Source organism: Lygodium microphyllum, chromosome 19 (genome assembly GCF_053477565.2).
Source record: "Lygodium microphyllum isolate KBCC chromosome 19, Lygodium_microphyllum_v1.1.10, whole genome shotgun sequence".
In the NCBI taxonomy this organism is placed as follows: Eukaryota; Viridiplantae; Streptophyta; class Polypodiopsida; order Schizaeales; family Lygodiaceae; genus Lygodium; species Lygodium microphyllum.
Window position 1 is genome coordinate 17,552,428 of NC_141153.1, and position 19,790 is coordinate 17,572,217.

At 42.8% G+C, this 19,790-nt stretch overlaps 1 protein-coding gene across 2 annotated transcripts in view; it reads left to right on the forward strand.

Annotated features, from left to right (window-relative positions):
• Positions 1–19,790, forward strand: part of APC4 (Transducin/WD40 repeat-like superfamily protein) — a 110,800-nt gene that overhangs the window by 82,643 nt on the left and 8,367 nt on the right. For both annotated transcript variants that reach the window (XM_087699722.1, XM_087699720.1), the window contains exon 12: positions 7,599–7,690. In XM_087699722.1, coding sequence (XP_087555848.1) covers positions 7,599–7,690 — 92 coding nt within the window. The remainder of the gene's footprint in view (positions 1–7,598; positions 7,691–19,790) is intronic.

The window sequence follows — 19,790 nt, forward strand, 5'->3', positions numbered from 1 at the left end:
GCCCAAGGAGCCTTTGATTTCCCAAGAGGATAGCAGGCATCATAGGTACAACATTGCCCATGGCAAGGGTAAATGCTCAACAAAGTAAATAGCAAAATCATCTAACAGCCACAAGCAAATCTCCCAGTCAGTGTTAAAGCCACTTAGGAGTCCCAAGTCTCCTACACCCTCTTCCCCTAAACGGATACAGGAAGCACAACAATCGTCAAGTGTGGCTACTCAATCCCAATCTCTATCTACATCAGAGCTTCCAAATGTCCACGAGACAAGACACGACACTACCCTTAGCTCTCAACCTAAGGATATGCTTGTGCAATCCACTGTGGCTAGCTCAACTGATACTCGATCTACGCAAGTGAATGTTCTAAGGGCAACAAAAGACACGACCACTTCCAATCGCCCTAAGGACTTGACACCGCAATCCACCAATAGTAGCAAGTCCACTGAACTAGCTGTTACTATTTCTAATCAGGGATCACAGCAGTCACAGCCCTTGGCCGTGACAATGCCCCTTACGGAACGTGTCCTTAGTAGTTCACCTGTGGAGGAGGTGTCGCAACCAACTTCATTCACAACTCGAGCCCTTCCAAAGCGCCTAAAGTCTAGGCTAGAGGAGTTAAACAGAAGGGAAGAGTTAGACTCTCCAAAAAGGGAGGTAGTTGTACCCTCATAACCTAGCGAGGCTATTCAGCAAGCCACGGCTATGTCTCATAAGGACACACTAGAGAAAGAGAATGCTGAGGCCCAACCAAGCATATCAACGGTTGACCTAGTCCAAGGTCCTGAGTCGTTGAGAGATGCACCTTCACTAACCAAGAAAAAGAGGAGAAAACAACGAAAACAACATCAGTTACAGGTGGTTGTGGACCCCAAGAACATTGACACCAAGAGTGATGGAGAGCTGAAAAATAAAGCATCGAGTCCATCCACCAATGACCCCATTGATGCCTCTCCTAATAGGAGTGCAACCTCAAACACATCCGTGTGCTCTGAAAAATCAAAGCAGTCGTTACCATCAACGGTTGCTTGCAACACTAAATCCACTGACAACAGAACTCGCATTGACCAATTAAGAGTGGATACAATGATGTCACAACAGGGTGACAAATTTATACCAGTCACAACCAAGGAGAACCATGACGCAATAACAAAGCCTCAGGAGAAACATGGAAACCCCAAGAGCATAAGAAATCCTAGCGCTGACCAATCTTGCTCGTCTAGGCTTGAGCCCCCAACTATGCTAAAGCCTAGGCAAACTCCTAGAACCTTGCATGAGATAGCAACCGAGCAAGCCCTCGTTGAACATAGAAGTGTTGCAGAATGCTTAACCGAGTTCGATGCTAAGCTCAAAGTGTTCGCACGTGTGTCTGTCCTGGCAGACATGGGCGCATTCCCTAAAGAGCAGCTTGAAGAATACTTGCCATTTCCCTTATCTTGGGAAGAGCAAGAACATCTTGACGAGTACTATAACAGGCTCCTGTATGAACACATGCGACTTATCTCTGATGAGGAAGCCGACCAACTACGCTTAACTGTAACATTCAATGATGTACTCTGCCAACCAAACCTCTTAGAGATAGAGTAACTAAAGCAACAATCAGAGGGTCGAAGTCAATTCGAACAATGTTGGTATGAAAGCTGCGTTGCAATGGCCGAGCTAGGAGCCCAGATCATGACAGTCTCAGAGGAGCGATTGGCCGAATGGCGGTCTCAAAGAGCTTGTATGAGAGAGAGCCCAACACTCTTTTACAAAATGAATTACAATTCGCCTCATGCTCTTTTTGCTAAAATATTAATGTGCACTTATTTTTGTGTGCTTCCTCCTACATTTAGAAATTTTCTTGCACTTTGTGTCTTAAATTTTTTTGAGTGTGCCTTTGTTCTCCGTCTTTCTCTTACCTTAGGATTGTCTTCCACTTCTGATTTTTTGAAATTTTTCATCTTGCTCATCCAAAGGTTAATAGGTGTGATTGTAAAATAGTTGCATATACTAAATCAGTACTACAAGAGGTGGAAGAGATTTGATGAACCAAACATATAGTGTGGAAAGTACCATTAGGTAACATATTTAGCCACTAAATTTATCCAAAAACAAACTATCCCTGGAGTCTTCTTTTCGTATTGTTTAAGACCCAACCTATGTGGCACCAACTTCCTTTCGAGTGCTGAATGCCGTTCGGGGTACGGACTTAGCTGAAACTAGCCAAGAGAACTCTCTGTCTGATAAGGTTCTCACTGAGGAGGAGTTACATGTTGCTAGTAGACTCGGACAAGGTTCCATGCTACTCGATGTTGCAAAATATCTATCGGTATTGAGTAAGCTGCTACGAGTACTAGATGCGTGTGCCACACTCCAATACGATCCGGAGTTCTACAATTGGCTTTTATCCTCGAGAAGTGACATGGATTTGTAAATATGTACATAAATAAACAATGAATTTTGTGACCCTGTATAGACAATGTCAACACACACAAGCAATGATAGTCAAGCGTAGGGAGAAGAGTTGGGTTCAACAGGCTAAGCTCCTCAGGTCCTCCTCTCACCACACATTTAGAAGTTGTGTAACCATTTCCACCTCCAGGTGGAGGGCATGCAACCCTCATTACCACCATAGGAAGCTCTGACCAACATCTCTGAGGGTGTAGGCAGGGTACCGTCCCTTTCTATACAGCTTTCTCCCTTTCCGGTCTATCCTTCCGAGGATGAGTCTTGCCCCACTCCATGACAACCAGTCCACGCAACTTAGCACGAGCCAAGATCTACTAATGGTTGGAGGCCAAATGAATATCATCATGGGGGCCATCCCTCTACAACAAACACTGCATGCCTCACCTCTCCCCTCCTCGTCATATGCGCTTGACAACCCACTATATAATCCCTTGCATGCGAATAGTTTTATCCTATCTCAGGGCTTAATCCTTGGCTCGCAATTTGTAGGTCCCCCTACGGTAGCCGACATGGAGCACCCAATGCAGTTGGCTTGCAAGGACGCTATTCGCCATCGAAGGGAGCATGTAGCACAAGCTCCTCTGCCGGAACGCTACGTACCTATCATTAAAAGGTATGCAAAGAAACGAGGCCCCAAGCAATACCGCCCCGGACGTAGGCTAAAAAATCCCAATGCCAAGGAAATAGAAGCTCAAGGGAGCACACAAGGCGTGGCAACACCGGTCGTGCGGGCCCCCAACAGACGCTCGAGTACCAGGTGCTCGAAAGATGAGAGGGCAGCTCGAGACAAGCAGGAATTTGATGCATTGTTCAAAAGTATTCTGGAAACAGTTGCGGCCAGGGACTACACCATTCAGGTCCCGGGCGACATGTCCCCTGTTCAACCTCACAGGAGCCCCTCACCAGCACAGTCTCAGTCGCCCGGACCACCCAGACTCGCCCCGTCTCATACAAATAGAGTAGCTCCATCTTGTATAAAAGGTTTATCAAATGCTACCTGGCCATGACTTTTTGTCTGTAAATGGTTAAGTGCTGACATGTTCCCCAATTGTACAAACTTTTCGTATCTGTGTTTAATATATTTCACGTCTTTAGCAAAAGGAAAAGCTAATCAAGCGCAGGTGATAAGTATCTAAGCCAACACCATGGAATTCAGATAAGTGATGTCTCCTTGCGTTGCACTGGTTTATTATAGTTGTGGTATGTGCCGTGCATGTACTCTTATGAAGTGACAAGTGGATGTAGGATGACACAGGTCCTTGTGCGAAAGCATTCAATACTCAAGACACCACAAGACCGCTAATCCCACGAAGAGCCGCGACAAAGCCATGCTGCCGAAAGCAAAAATCACACTTGCGAGTGGCCACGTCGCATGGCCCAAAGCATGAGCTTAACCACTTCCTCTTTCTGGGTTACACTCTACGCCGGGCACTCACGGCAGCTGTTACCCCAGTTGTACCAATATCACACGTTCCAAAGGGGGTTGCAATATCTCATGTGTATCTCCCCATCTCAACGACTGCTTCTCTAACAACGAGGCTAGGGCACAATCATCACTGTAATATCCATTTCTTGAGCCTTCGAACCTTGACATTTCCCAACCCACTGAAAGGGTGATAGCGTCAACCTATTGCAATGGTTGTACTTAGGCAAGTCCAAAAAAAAAAAAAAAAAAGAGAAGAGAAAGAGAATAAAGAAAGAAAGAAAGAAAGAAAGAAAAAAGAATAAGGAAAAGAAAAGAAAAAGAAAAAAGAAAAAGGAAAAAAGAAAAGAAAAGAGCGAAAAATAAGAAGCACCCACGTTCAGAGGGCACAGCACCTAGGGGTCCTCAAATGAGGTACGACCAATGACTTTGGTTGGTTAGCTCCATCTCTAGTTCCCTAGCCCTTTAGCATCACCCACAATTGTTTAGGGCACATCAAGGGCAGGACATACCTAGGGAGCTTGTCTCGCCTATGGTTAGACCTGTCACCTTGATCCATTCGCACAATTCCCTCTTGTACTCTGCCTTAATACCATTGCAATCACTTGTGGTAAGCACCGCACGAATGGCCATGAAAAGTACACCGTCCTCTTCAAGCAAGTCCAATAGCTCCCAACTACCGAAAGTGCGGTGTCCTTGTGTTCAATTAGGCTACGTCGTGCAGACACAACGCAAAGGATGTCTCATACACCTTCACGTGTACTTCTCAACATGGACAACTTTGCTTTATCCACACATTGTTACGAGAAACCAGTCCACGGTCTTCTAACTATGTAATATCTAAGTATGCACGAGCACTCACATAATATATGCACCAAAGTATATACACAGTTTGGGTCCTCAAGTGCAGGACAATACTCTCAGCTTGCTTAGAGTTCGACATGTCTCCCAAATTAATTGAACTATGTCTTGTGCATGATAGAGAAGACTAGCACTACCCCTAGGGAGAGACCACCTATGAGAGGTTTTCAATTGCAGGTATTAAAGACTCCAACGAAAGTGTCGTTCGCTCTTCATCGACACTCAACTCTAAATTTCTATCCTTTATCATCCTGCAAGCCCGCCAAGAATTGTCATGTGCAGAATCCCCAACAAACCGCCACTTGTACTCCATCAGTGCAATCCCCACAAAGAACAGCCCTACCACCAACTTCAATAGCCCTCCACCAACTACCTAGACCACCAACGTGTCCCCAACAACCTTCCTCCCCACCGCTACTAACACTTCTCCATGGCAACCACAGACGTCCTTGCCACCCACGTCTTCGGTGCATGCTAAAGCCTGCTACCTACGACGGTGAGTGCCATGGGACTGACACTCATCTAGGAGGGGGGTAATGTTAATCCTCAAACGAACGAAGGTGGAAAATCTGGAAAAGCTGAAGCAGAAGACAAGGCCAAGGCAAAAGAGAAACGGAAGATGAAGGCGCGCCAAGAAAAATCTAGAAACACAAGAAGCACAGAAAAGTCCTAAATAAGGAAAAAAGGTGCACAAGGAAAAGTGCAAGTCAATACTTTTGTAAAAGAGCGCAAGCGCATCATGATTTAATTTAAGGAGCGCCGGGCTCTCACCCATGCAATTTGTAAATGTAGACGGGCGGTGGAAAGGAAGCTAGGAAGATAGAAGGACAATGGGGAAAAGGGCCTAGGCCACGATCGGCCATGTAAAAAAGGGGATAAGGGGATGACCGCCCAAAAGGGATTTAGGGTTTTGTATATAAAGTTGAAAAGCGAGCCAAAAGTGGCTCTCCTCTCCTTCTTTTTTTTCTTCTTGTTCTTGCTTGCTTGAGCTTGTGCTTGAGAGAGGGAGTGTGAGAGTGTGAGGGTGAGGGACCGGGGAGGAGAAGCTCTCCATCTTCTCCTCTCTTCTTCTCTTCTCTTCTCTTCTCTTGTTTTGCTTGTGGCTATGGAGCTTGAAGCGTGGAGCTTGAGGATGGAGCTTGCTTGAAGCTTGCACTTGGATCGTGCGCGGGAGAGGAGATAACTCGATCGGCATGGAGGTAAGCTCACTACACCCGTAGATATGGATGGCGCGTCGGCTATGTGAGAGGTAGCCATTAGTACTCGGCTTGGAATGCTTGAACAATAAGCAGTCCATGGGTCTTGGCGGTTAAGCGAAAGCTCCCACAGTAACCTCATCAGTGAGGATGAGTATGAGTGTGTCTCATCATCCGATGCAAGGAGTCATCTTCGGACTCTCTTGATGAGCACTCAGATGGTTCTGATGATGATGATGATGATAGTGATGCTTCATCATAGATTCATAGGTCTCTCTCTTTTTTGTATCAGATATACTAGACTGTAGTTGTATCGCATGTTTTGCGCAACCCATGTGACTGCGATGATCACCCTCATGTATTCATCTTATTCTGTAATGAAATGGCTATTTTCACTTTAAACATGTATTCTATCATTTAACGATTTATGGTTTTTAAAAAAATCATGTCAAGTTTTTTCATACTAATATGGTACTATACCTCATAAAATCATAAGGTACCATTTAGTACCGTATTTTATCATACCGTACCGTACCGTACATTTCGTACTTGACAACTATGACTTGTAATAAAAGTTAAAGTAGTACTGCAAGGGGCGCTAGTTTTGGGGCCAATACGGTGTTCAATGTCTAAGATTAGAGTGGTAAAGTGCGCATTTTCAGTTTACGTGAATTTTATGCTTGTTGTAATTAGTGCTTAATCATGTAATTTACCCCCCTATATGAGGAGGAAGGTTGGTTTCACTTTGTTGAGTAGATCTATAGCTTTGAGTGTATTTTTTAGAGAGCTTTCTATTGGCACAATTGAGCAGCCTAGGATGCTATCTACTCTATGAAGCAGAGATTGATGACATGATTACCATTGGGGCTTGTTTGTATGTGGTGATGGGATCACATGCCTTGTCGAAAAAACAATTAGAAGAGTCCCTAGTGTCATGATTAGAGGTGTGATTGCTTATAGGGAGCCTCAAAGGGTGGCGCATTTGGAAGGCCCGCTATCAAGTGAGATTCAAGGAAGAGAAGCTTTGTGTTTACGTCACCCTAGTGAAGTTCTAGGTGTCTATTATCCATTTCCTTTTGAGGGCATTGGCAGATAGCAATGTAGACAACAGTTCATACTTGGGATTACCACATCCTGGTTTACACTCTATGCAATGCTCCCCTAGTCCCCTTAGATTCCTAAGAGGCTTTGAGGCTTGTATTCATATGATCTTCTTCGGATTTAGCTCCAACTAGACTGTGGAGCACTTGTGCTTAATTGTTTTCTTTTGAATAACAAAATTAGCCACCTTTTATTTTGCCCAAAAAAAAGTTTTAAAGATGATCTTTTATCAGTTCCTAAATCACTAAGATAGGCAATTTGTAGGTTGCAGATGTATTATCTACAACGTCGCATCTTCATTCAATTGGTTCTTTTTATGAACTTTTGTGATCAATCTCTAAAAAAGTGCCTGTTGCTTATCATGTAGAGGAAAGGGAAATCTGTTTGTTGTAAGTGAAGTTTTGTTGCCCAATTATTGAGAAGAAAGAAGTATATTTATGCAAAGTGAAGTCTTGTTGTCCTATTATTGAAGAAAGATGCAACAGATAATGCTAGTCGGTCTGTTTGGGAAAGAATTCATGGTGCATATTGTTTAAACTAGAATCCTTTTTTGGTTTGTATGTGGCAGTTCCGCATGTTCTTTATATGGTTAACAAAATTGCTTCGACAGCTAAATAATGAGCAGTCTCCTCAGTCTGATCAGCTTCCTGCAGTGAACAGGTGGTTGTTGTTTTGATTCTCTTACTGCAAGTACACCTTATCAGGAGACTGAAGGCTTTCACTGCATAAAACATTACTACTCACCTTATTTCTAATATTTCTGTTTTTCAAATACATCTACACTTTGTTGTAAAACATCAGATAAACAGATCTTTAAACTGGAAACAGCACCTTCTCCTGCTGCTGGGTTGTCTAACCATGGCCTGTTGCCTTCTATACTGCCCTGGTGTATCACCCTCAAAATCAAAAAAAGAAGAAAAAATGGAAGAGCGTACACCTTTATGGCATTGGTAATTGTAAGGACAAAAGACTGTTGCAGTTGGTTTTTTAATTCCAAGGAGTGGCAGTGGAGGATTTGAAGCACTAAGACCAGATGATTTTTGAATGTATATTTCATAATGCCAAGTTTCCAGCAACAAGGCAATAGCCTCCAACACAGCTGTGAGGTGTTGGCAGGTCGTATTGTTTTGACTTGTTAGATGTGGTGGATTTTGTGCACTAGGAGCTGCAGGCTGGCTTTTAGAGCAGGCAGGTAGATTATTCATGAACTTGCATGTGTCAATTGTGGCTGTCAGGTTCCTTGTCTTGTTTTTGGCTTGGGAGAGTTGGCAAGTTGCTGGCTCAGGAAAACATGTTTTGAGAAGTTGTGGGTCGTTGAAAGTTATTCTTTTTTGTTAGAATTGGAGACTGCAGCAATGTGAAGGTGGACTTCTCATTGCATATAAAATTGAAAACAGGAAACTGAATTTAAGTATATACTCTCCTGGTTTAGTGTGGCAAGTTAGTGTGGCAATAGACTAGTCGCTCTAATTTCCGTGTGGTTGTTAAGAAGATAGTGGAGTTAGTGCTAGGGTTTGCACTGAGGAAGCACAGAGTGTACGACGATGATAGAACACAAGATGATAGGCACAAACATAGAAAGCAAAACTCAAACCTTAAACACAGAACTCAAAACTCAAACACAAATAGAAGAAGAGATAGAAAGAACACAACTTTGAAGTGAATGAATGCTGTAAATGAATGTAAGAATATACAATGTGCCCAAGGGCAGAGCAGTATGTCGGAGACTGACATGATACATGCACTGGAGACAGATCCCAAGTCTGTGGCCACTAGTCAGAATGTGGGAGTGAGAAAGAACCCCAAATGTTGATCACCAGGAGATAGGTGAGTGCAAAGGATGATGCTTGATGATGAAAGTGACAGCAGAAAGCTGAAAACGTAGCAGTAGGAGTGCTGCCAGGAGGAGGAGTGATGTCGCCAACTACCGCAATGAGAAGGCCCATGGTAGACTTCTCACAATTGCTCATGCACAACACCCTATAAAGGGAGTCACTACAATCACAATAGCACGAACCTTCTTGCAGAAACTCTTTATTCCGTAGAGTGGATATCATAGTCTAGCAAAGGGCCTCCTTTGCCTCATGTTCATCCCACTTATTCCACAGAGTGGACACCATAGTCATTTTGTAGAGTGGACACCATAGTCTAGTGAAGGGCACTTTGCACCTCATAAAGGCGCTTCAAAAGCAACCACATGGGAGAAGTTGTAGCTTTAAGCATCCCACTCTTCATTCGTTTGAGCTTCTTGATGTCCTCCATGAGCAAGTCAAGATAATGGCTTTATAGGTAGTTGTTAGGTATGAAATGTATGATATGGTATCGTATGATAAAATATGGTACTAAATATAAACTTAAGATTTTACAAGGTATGGTACGATATTAGTATGACAAAAAGAAACTTGATTATTAAAAAACTACAAATGATGGAACACATGTCTAACATCAAAAGAGCATCGCTATCAGAGTATAAGATGAATCATTAGGACCATTTGCATCAGAGTGCTTATCAAGTGAGTTTGAAGATGACTCCTTAGAATTGAATAATGAGATATCCTTGTACTCATCCTCATTGATGAGGTTATGATTATCATCAAATGACGGCGTTGAGACAATGGCTGTGTAGGTCCCGCTCGAGGGTTGGGAGGGGGGGGGGGGGTGATCATGAGGGATAGGATTGAAGTTGTTAGAGCCCCACCTCATGTATGTCTACAAACCACTCGAACCAACCCTCATCAATATCGAAGGGTGCTAAATGGCCAAGCCCTTGTTGCTACCTACATGAACTCCTCACCCACAAGCATGTTGATTAGTGTCAATTGCTATCAATTATGTATAGAGATCCACAAAGATCAACTTCTCCTCCTCATGAACCTCTTGATGCACACTCACAAGATTCTCACCCGTCAACCTAAAGGTATCCAGTATCGACATTCACCTACACAATGTACATAAACATTGTAAATACTAAATTATAAAGTTGAAATTAAGTTGACTTATCGTTTATGGTTAAGTGTTTACCTACTTCAGACTACCCATACTAAACATGGCTATCATCTTATGCACGGTAGTGCAGCAATAGACTAGCCACTCTAACCGTTGCATACTAAGTTGATTGCGAATCTTTATGTGTATAAGAGAATGTACACTCCAATTTCCCTCATATGCACTTGTAAAGCAATCTTGGGCAAGGACGCTCATGGCCAAGGACTAAAGAGCCTCCATTGTGTAACCAAAATTCTTCCACCAAAAGAGGCTTCAGAAATGAATCTCTTTTCCAACAAGTGGGAGAAGCAAATGCCACATGCCCTCTGTGATTTGCATAGCATTGAAGCTACATTGTGGCTATCCATGGGCACCACACGAGTCAAGTATGGAAGTTGGTTTTGTTGGACCTCTCTATCATCCATGATGGTTGGCCAACTTGTATGCTTGATGCTCCAAAGTTGCAAAATCATGGACGGGCTTATGCATCCATCTCCATCTCCTCTTTGTTATGTTTAGAGGGTGTGCATATTGTCTCTGTAAGCACTTTTGCAAGCTCGCACCTCCACCAGTGTTGCTTCAAAGAAGTCAACAAAAAGACCCATGGTGGACCCCTTCCAATCGCTCATACGCAATAACCTATAAAAGGGAGTCACTGCGATTAGATTATATGGACCTCTTGCCAAAAGTGTTCATTGAGACATAAGCATGGCATGACGTTCGCCTTCTCTATCTTGTGGTGATCCCACTCATTTCATAGAGTGGACACTATTTTTTGGTGAAGGGTGCGGACCGCACCTCATAAAGGTGTGCCAAAAGCAACCATAGGAAAGCAAATTAAGTCAAAGATGGCCTCTTTAATTAGAGTGTGCTATGCATGTGATACATTGCAAGCATCTTTAACTTTACTGTGAAGGTGACAATTGATGTAGCTTTAAGCACCACTCTCTTCACCGACTTGAGCTTCTTGATGTTTTCCATGAGCAAGTCTGTATGATGGTTTGCACATGGAGTTCATATAATTGTGGGAAACTCAGCCTCAAGCAAGCGGTCCATGCACCGTCGGTAATGATTTGCATCACATTTGAGGGGCCACCTACAGACACAATACTTGGCTTATAGAGAGTGAGTTAAATGTTGAAAGATTTACCGTATTAGCTGGCAGTTGTCGCCAGGATCTTGTTTGTTCTCTAAATGCTGCTTTTGCAGTCTCTAGTTACCGCCTTGACATTTTGTCACCTTTGTTTGTTGCGTTTGCACCTAATAGTTGTTGTGCGAATTTTCTCTTTTCTTAGGTACCTGCGTTTTTAGTCTTTATCTCACTTGCATTGTCGTTTACATCAGATCCAGTCTTCCTTGGCTGCGTTTGCTGGCGTTCGACACTCGAAGGTTGCCTTTGCTACTATTCAGGATCCGTTGGGAGTACAACACACTCTTTAGCTCATAATCTGTGCCTTGATCCTAGAGATACGAGAGTTTGAGGTTCAGTATTCATTGCATAGTATGTTTGCTGCATGACAGTCTTTATTCATTATTTCATTCACTTTATTGTTTATCGTGTTTACTGTCTCTGAGTAACCCCAACCCTAACCCTAATTGTGTTTTGAGTTTATCAGTCTGGGCGTTGTTGTACGATTTGATTCATGCTTTTTGCGTTTTTACCATTTCTTTACAAGAGGTAGGGGCAAAAGTTTCCTCAAAGTCTATTCCTTGTTGTTTGGCATAGCCCTTGGCAACAAGGCGGCTTTGTACCTGTCAATAGAACCATTAGACTTTCTTTTAATTTTATACACCCATTTGGTACCTATGGGATGCTTGCCGTGAGGCAAGTCACATAGATCCCAAGTGTCATTCTGATGGATAGAATCAAACTCTGCTTTCATTGCTTCCACCTAAGAGTCATTCATTGCATGCTGTAGCCACCAATGCACATGCAAGAAGATTACCTTGTTCTTTATGAGTAGAGGTTGGTGTGCGGGCAGCCAAAGGAAGAGGCTGTTTGCTGTCCTAAAGAGTGTCTAGCAGCCAACAAGGGACTCTTTTAGGCTGCTGAATTTCAGCTCTTGTATGCTCCAATTGATCAAGAATAGGGGTTTGTTCTTTAGACAAGGTATCATGACTCTGTTGTGGCTGTAAATCAATGAAATAGACTGCTGTAATGTATCTATAGATGGTGGAAATGAAGGCTGGGAAGAAGGATCAGCCATGGAACCATTATGGAAAATTGGTAGTAGGCTGTCAAAGATGTTTGAAGCATCAATAGTAGGCTTTTTTGATAGTCCAACAAGGGGTGAGAATCATTTTCAGTAAATATATCATTTCTGCTATTGGGTTTTGACTCACGCCTATGCCCACAGAGGAGTGTTAGTGATCCTCGGTAGGACACTAGGGCACTTTTTACTCACCTTATGAGAGGTTCTTTCCTCCAGATTTATTCTCTTTAATTTTATGTACCTATGCTACATAGTTTGGATACTTATCGTGTTTTACACCTTTCAGGTGTGAACACACTATCAACCTTATGATTTAAGGGTTGTACTTTGTACTTGCACCTTACTCTTCAGATTATTGCATTGGGTATTGTGCTATCACTCTCACACACTCTCTTCATTGTCAAGTGTACTCTTAGTTGAGCTTAAGCTTCGATTTTTGTGCTTTCTAAGAGAAACACAACTTGCTTTTGTACTTACAACTCACAACACGCGCCCCTTGTGCATACCCCTCTCACTAGCATTGTGTTATACCACCCTTAACTAGATAAAGGCATACCTGTTAGGTGTGAACTATCACGGTCTATGAGCAAAAGTTGTTTTGTACATGTCATTAGGTCTTGCGTAAAATTGTAGGTGATGTTTTGATACCGACGAAATATTCCCCTAGGATCCAACTTGCACACAAGAGATGATACAAAACAAACTTACATGAAAGGGATTGAATATCAGACTAATCTCCCAGCCACCATAGAGCCAAATGGGCTTACCCTATGAATCATGGACTTTAAAGTGTTGGATGACAAAGGAAATGGTATCGATATGCCAAAGAAGGTATTTTGGGTTTCAATGGATGATTCTAGATGCTAGACTTTCTTTGTGAGGTAGTGTGAGGCAAATAACGTTGTGGGTGATGCCAAGCAAGCACAAGCATTTGGGCTTTGCCTAGGTGAAAAGGATCATGTTGTTCGCAAGTCTTGATGCCACAGATAAGGCCTCCTTTATACTGCTAAAGGACTTGTTCGTTAAGCGTTTTGTTGAAGTTGGCTATGGGGATAACCTCATTGTTTGGCTAACGAACGTCGAAAAATAGGGAGGGAAAAGCATGAGAGACTACGTCTCTAAGGTCAGGAGCCTGCATAAACACATATCCCTTGTAGAAAGACCTACACCCCCAAGGCAACATTTGATAGTGGCTATAAAAAGCAAATAGAGGCTAATGAAAGTGAGAAAAATGAAGGGGAAGAAGATGGCACTAATAGCTTTGGACTCCTTGTGCTTGGCCTTTGATTTCTCCTTCTTCTTCTTTGCCCTTCTCGTACCGTGTTGTGAAAGCCTTCGTGGCATTGTATCCACTTACTCCTACCTCTTTGAGAGGCTTATCATACTCCAAGACAAACGGTGCTAGTTCCTCCCATAAAAGAGTTTCTTGGATCCTCTTATGTAAAAAGATTGGTGTAGAAGACATTGTACTTCGGAGATGGCAATTGAGTCAAGAGAATCATTGCCATATTCTGTGAAGATATCATCTTACCAAGGGATGCAAGCTCATTCATCGTATCCTCCAACCTACTGATATGATCTCTCATGGAAGGAGAGTCATCAATATTGAGCATCCAGATTTTCTTCTCCAAGGTGATCCGATGGGCAAATGTCTTTTGATGATACAAAGAAGCAAGTTTTGTCCACACGTTTACTGTTGTTCACAACCTATGTACATGCACTAGGATAGAATCTTGTAGGCTCATGAAGAGGAAGAATCAAGCTCTAGAGTTGAACTGATCCCGTAGCGCTGAATGATCCATTGTCGATCCCATTCTAGGATCCTCCACGGGACGAGGTATAGGGTGGGTAACAAACTTATAAAGTTGGAAGGTGTTAATAATACATTCCACCTTGCAAGACCAAAGCGAATAATTTGATATATCTAGTTGGTCTTCTTTAGGCCAAAAAGGGTGAATGGGCACATGCACTGATGGTGCCATCATAGTCATCCTAGGGCCAAAAGGACGGGCCCTATGGGAAATAGGAAGAGAGGAGGGTGGAGATGGCTGCTCCAATCTTTGTGACTTGGCAAGAGAGGGTTCCTATTCAGAATGGGGCTTTGACCTCTGATCTTTACGATGATCTCGCCACCTATCAAAGGGAGTATGAATAGACTTCTCATCCGAGTCATCAAAGCCTTGGAATTGGTGATAATCCGTGTCTCTAGACCTGCAAACACACTAAATGGGTTGTGTTTGGTTGTGGAAGAGCCTGAATGGAGAGAATAATCAGCTGCACCTATAAGAAAACAGTTGTAGATGTCCCACTTTGTTGAAAGCAGTTGTAAAACACAAAAAAATTTTGTTTTCTGCAGCAAATAACAGGCTGAAAATTTGTGCTTTTAGCAGTAGGGTGGTTTTCTTTGAAGGAAACCTTAGTGTCCTCTCTTAGGCCTTGATACCTTGTGAGAGTGCAATGGAAAAGGAACATGAATATGGAGAGAAAAGGAGAAGAGAGAATGACGGCAATAGTGAAACAGAAATCTGCATTGAATCTGGAAAGAATGCTGAATGCAATGATGGACTGATCAATCCTTGCATGCAGCCCAAAGCGTCAGTGAGAGCACTGGATTAGGTTGGAAAACAATGACAGCATTAGAGGTGATGATGGTGACAGAGACAGAGGTGTAGCCAGTAGTCGTCGCACAAGATTGAGAAGAACGCTGCAATTTGGCCGAAAACCTGCAGGAGGAAGAGAAGAATGATTTGCCCCAAGTAGAGGACAACTATAAATAGCCTAATGTGGCTGAAACTGGCCGACCAGCAAGTGCATAATAAAATAATTCAGTCAACCTAGTCAAAACTAAATGCTCACTAAGAGTGGAGCTAGAATGCTCCTCAATGATGACACCGATTGGCCCTAAACCTTGACCATCCTTGTGGGTATTCCTTCATGATTATGAAAGAAGAGCTTTACAAATGACTATTCAACCGAGCTGATCAAGGTTGAGATGGACTTTAATGGTGACCAGGTATGTCTAGTCTTCCAAACAATCTATCAATATAAATCCTAATATTAGAAGTTACAAATCAGCCCCAAATTTGCATCATAGCAGCTAGAAATGTCAGAAACAAAATGCTATAAACGTGTTTCGTAAGTTTCTTTCAAGAGGGGGTAAAATAAGAAACATGGGTTTTTTATCTAGGGGTCTTTTATAGTTTTAACTAGGGAAAGAGGTTTTAAACCTCTATGGAAATCTCTCTTAAACAAAAAGAGGCCGATCAAGCTTGAATGATAATATATGAGAGTCAATTGAGAATAATATGTTACACATCCATAATCCTTTATTGACTTAGGTCAAAGGTAGTCTTTGGACAGGCTGTACTATGGTTCAGACCTCACACATTATAATTCATACATATCACACAAAGAAAATTGAAATTAACATGTAGATAGCCCATGTACAAAATGGACCGAGTCAAGTTGCAACATCATGATTCTCATTTCAAAACAAACTTACAAAATGTCAAAATCCAAAATGAATTATAATATACCATGAATAACTCATAAATGAGACTGAAGTTGTATAATAATCAACTCTCTAGACAAGAATAGATACTAGATTGATAGAGTCCAATAACTAAACAAAATTCCAAAAACGTAAGTCTCTCATCCAAAATCTTGAGCCCTCATGAGTCATTACTCATCATCAGAGAAAAAGCAGTTAACTGTTTAAAACGTTTCTTGCTTGAAGAAATGTTTTTTTTCTTTGTTGCTATGTTTGTTAGTGCATGCTCTTCAAAACCCAACCTAAGTTTGCTCTATTTCCTTTGTCAATCAGCCTCTTCTTCGACAAAACTGGCCCAAATGTTGATTGGGGTATTTGGCTGAAAACCCAAATTCATACAGTAGCAAATTGGCGCGTGCATCCAGTGCACGGATGCTCTTTTAAAGCAGTCCATCTTGGTGCCATGTTGCTCTCACTAACAATGATATTTCATGCAACAAAACAGACCCAAATGCACTCTAACAGATGCGCACATGGATCATGATGATGTTGTCAGCCTAATAGTGATTGCATGCCCATAAGGCACTGGATGGATGCCCATTACTGTTGTAAAGGCACACACAATGTCAAATTCTGGATTAATCAGCCCTGATTTGCCCTGATTAATCAGCCTGTGCATCTGGCCCTAATGCCGCCCGTCTGACCTGCATGTCACCTTTTTTCCTGTTGTGAGGATCTGCGCTGACTGTCAGATCGAGCGGGGACTGGCAGCGCCGACCCATTGCCCCTCGTCTCCTATGCATCTGGGCCCTAGTGCTGTCTGGCCTGCGTCTTGACTTCCATGCCGCTGGGTGGACCTGCACACACCATCGGATTGGCCTGGAACTTCCAACGTTGACCCCCTGCCCCAGAATGTTTGGCCACGCTGCACACACAGATTGATCTGTCGTGTGCCCTTCCCTTCCTCCTGTGGGGGCCCAACTATCAAACAGAGGGAGTGAGAAGGAGAGAGTGGACTTGTGGTCTGCCAACCTGCAACAGGGGTCAGAAAGAAGCTCGTGCGCAACATCTAGTTCTGTGGTGGAAAATCTGCAGGTGTCAAATGGTATCGATATGGCCTTTCTCAACCAGCATATAGGGAATGGGAATGTCCAAGATCTGGTGGACTCAAATGGTGATTTGTCGGCTAAGGATTCCAGGCCATTGACCGATGGGGATGAGATAGGTAAATGTCCGAAGATATCGGTTGAAGAACCGGTATTATGTCCCTCAAATTTGCCTCAGCCTGAGGTTCATGCTTCTTGTTCTTCACAGACTGATGGGTCTCTCCAGTTCATGCTGACCACTGCCAATCATCTTATGTCCAATCATGTCCATGTTAATGAGAGTAAAGATAACTCTTTATCGGATAGGGATCATGTAGTTGGAGTCATGGGAACGGAACTGGTCCTTCAGCAGATTGCTGCTTTCCATGAGAGGGAAGCCATCTTTTACTTTACAGGAAGGACTCCCTTGATCACCAAGATTTGTGCTTGGCTGCAGTCCATGTTTGTAAGTGTTGAACAGTGCCCAGATGGTGCTTCAAGGCATGTGCAAGCCCCTCTTGTTGAAGAGATTTATGATGGTCTCAAAGGGTTTTTTGAGGTTCTTTTTCGTCCCTCGGAAGTGTGGGCTTTCATTATGCTGCGCATTCCTTTGTTCTTGGATGGGAAACTTGTTCATATGGTCCCTTGGAGGCCCATGGCTGAGTTTTAGGAGGTGTTGAGGCAAGCATGCCCAATTTGGGTGTAGGTGGTTGATTTTCCTGCACATCTTTGGAGACCCCTCCCTTTGGTTTTGAGAACCCTTGGTGAGGTGTTGATGGAGTCTTGGTTGGCTTCCAGCAATAGGAACAGGGCATGCATGCTTTGGGATATAGGGAAACCAAGCCTGACTAAAATTCATTTTGAGGTTCCATGACTGTAAACATTGGTTTATGAGTTGAAATAGGGTACTTTTGTTGGACATTGTTTTAGATGTGGTCAATTGGGCCATTTCATTTCAGAATATGACAAAAATCCTGAGGTTTTGCAATGAACTATAGATCTAAACATGGATATACAAGGCCACCATCCTCAGCACATACTTCAGCAACCACAAGTTGATCCTCAGATGCTTCCCCAACATGGTCGTGATGAAGGAAAGAAGGAGGTTTCTCAAGTTGGTCTTGAGCATGCTTCGCTTGCGGTTGAGCAGAATGTGTCTCCTCGGGAGGATTCTTGGGTTAGACGTAATGCCAGATAGGCTTCTCGTTCGACTCCTGCCCACCCATTGCGGCACCCAATCATTGAGACCTTTCAACGCAGAGGTAAGGGGTTTTACATGAATCCTCAATCTTCATGTGCACCGGCAGTGGATAATAAAAGGACTTCCGATTTTGCTTTGCGGTTTGATGCGCGAAGAGGCTTGTGTCTCCTAGGGATGTTTTTCGTTCACAACAACAGCAGTTTCCTTCTCGTGCTTTGATTGCTGGTTTGCAGAGGGCAAACCTTGTAGATGTAATCTGAAGTGAGATTGAGAGATTCCAGGTAGCTAAAGCTATATATGTAAAAGGAAAAGGGAAAGCGGTGGTTTAGTAGTTTTTCTGATTTATGATTTATCATAAGAATTGCTTTGTGGAACGTGAAAGGTATCTCTTCGGGTAGTAAGCAGTATCGGTTGTGGAAAGTTGTGTTTGTTGGAAATTGGGATGTATTTTGTGTTGTGGAGCATAAACAACACGCTTTGGTTGGATCTTCTTATGTTTATAAGAATTATGTAGTTTTTTTCAGTGGTTGAGCTCCACATAAATTTGGAGTTATGTTGGTTGTCAAATCCTCCATGCAACCATCGTTGGTTTCTCAGGACCCTCGTGGCCAGTTTGTGATTTTGGAAATACTATATAAGGGAGAGGTTTTGTGGTTGGTGGGCATGTATGCTCCTACTGCTAGGGAATGTCGTCAACTTTGGGATGACCTGCATTGCCTTGCCATGGCTTGTCAAGGTTTTGTCACGGGTAACTTTAGTGCATGTGTATTTGGGGATTAGGCGACTTCTCTGTACTCAGTCATGGATGGTCCTGAGCGATAGGCTTGGGATGCCCTTGCAGCTGTGTCTTTGAAACAGGACATGTGGTCCTGGATGTGTCCATCACAATTAGGTATACCTATTGTTCTTTTCAGCATCCAAATACTTGGGCTAAATTGGATAGGACTACATTTTCCAGAGTGATTCCTTTCTTCCTACAATCATTGACATGTGGGTGGAATGATAGTATGTCTTGTTAGATCACTACCCTTTGGTCTTGGAAATGACCCACAAACCTGTTCATGTATTTAAGGCTCTCCTTGGTCAGTTGCCTCTTTGTTTTAATCAATCTTCTTTGCAGCGGAATCAGTTTTTGGAATATATTTAGTAACGGATCGCTTCTTTTAGCTTGAAGGTCCTATTTGGAGGGAGAGATGCATGGGCTGTTTTTAGGGATAATGCGGGAGAGTTATCCCGTCAATATGGTATTCAGCATGCTTTCTCTTTACGAGCTGAATTGCAGCATGCCTAATCTTTATTGGCCCACTCCTTGTCTCTGAGTCAATCAGGTGATTCTATTGTTGACTTGCTCACATGCGTTGAAAGGCAGGGTTCATTCTCTTCAGGAAGAGTAATATGCAAAATATAAATTATTGGCTAGAGTTGAAGCTTTATACAATAACAACTATCAATCCCATTAATTCTTTGCTTGTCTGCACTAGATATATGCCCGGGAAAATATTGTGCGTTTAATGGATGAGCAAGGTGTTATGGTGAGTGATCTTGCCTCCATCATTCCGATGAGTGATGACTTTTATAAGTCCTTGTTGGGTTCGCAAGAGATTTTTTTTGATGCTGTTCACTTTGCTCGCCAATATATTTGTGAGTTGGTTAGTAATCAGGCTAAACCAGAATGGGTGGATTCAATGGAGGTTGATATTTCAGAAGATGAAGTGGAAGAAATGTTGTCCCACCTGCCTTGAAGGAAAAGTCCTGGCCTTGTTGGATAAGTTGGCTGATCAAGGTG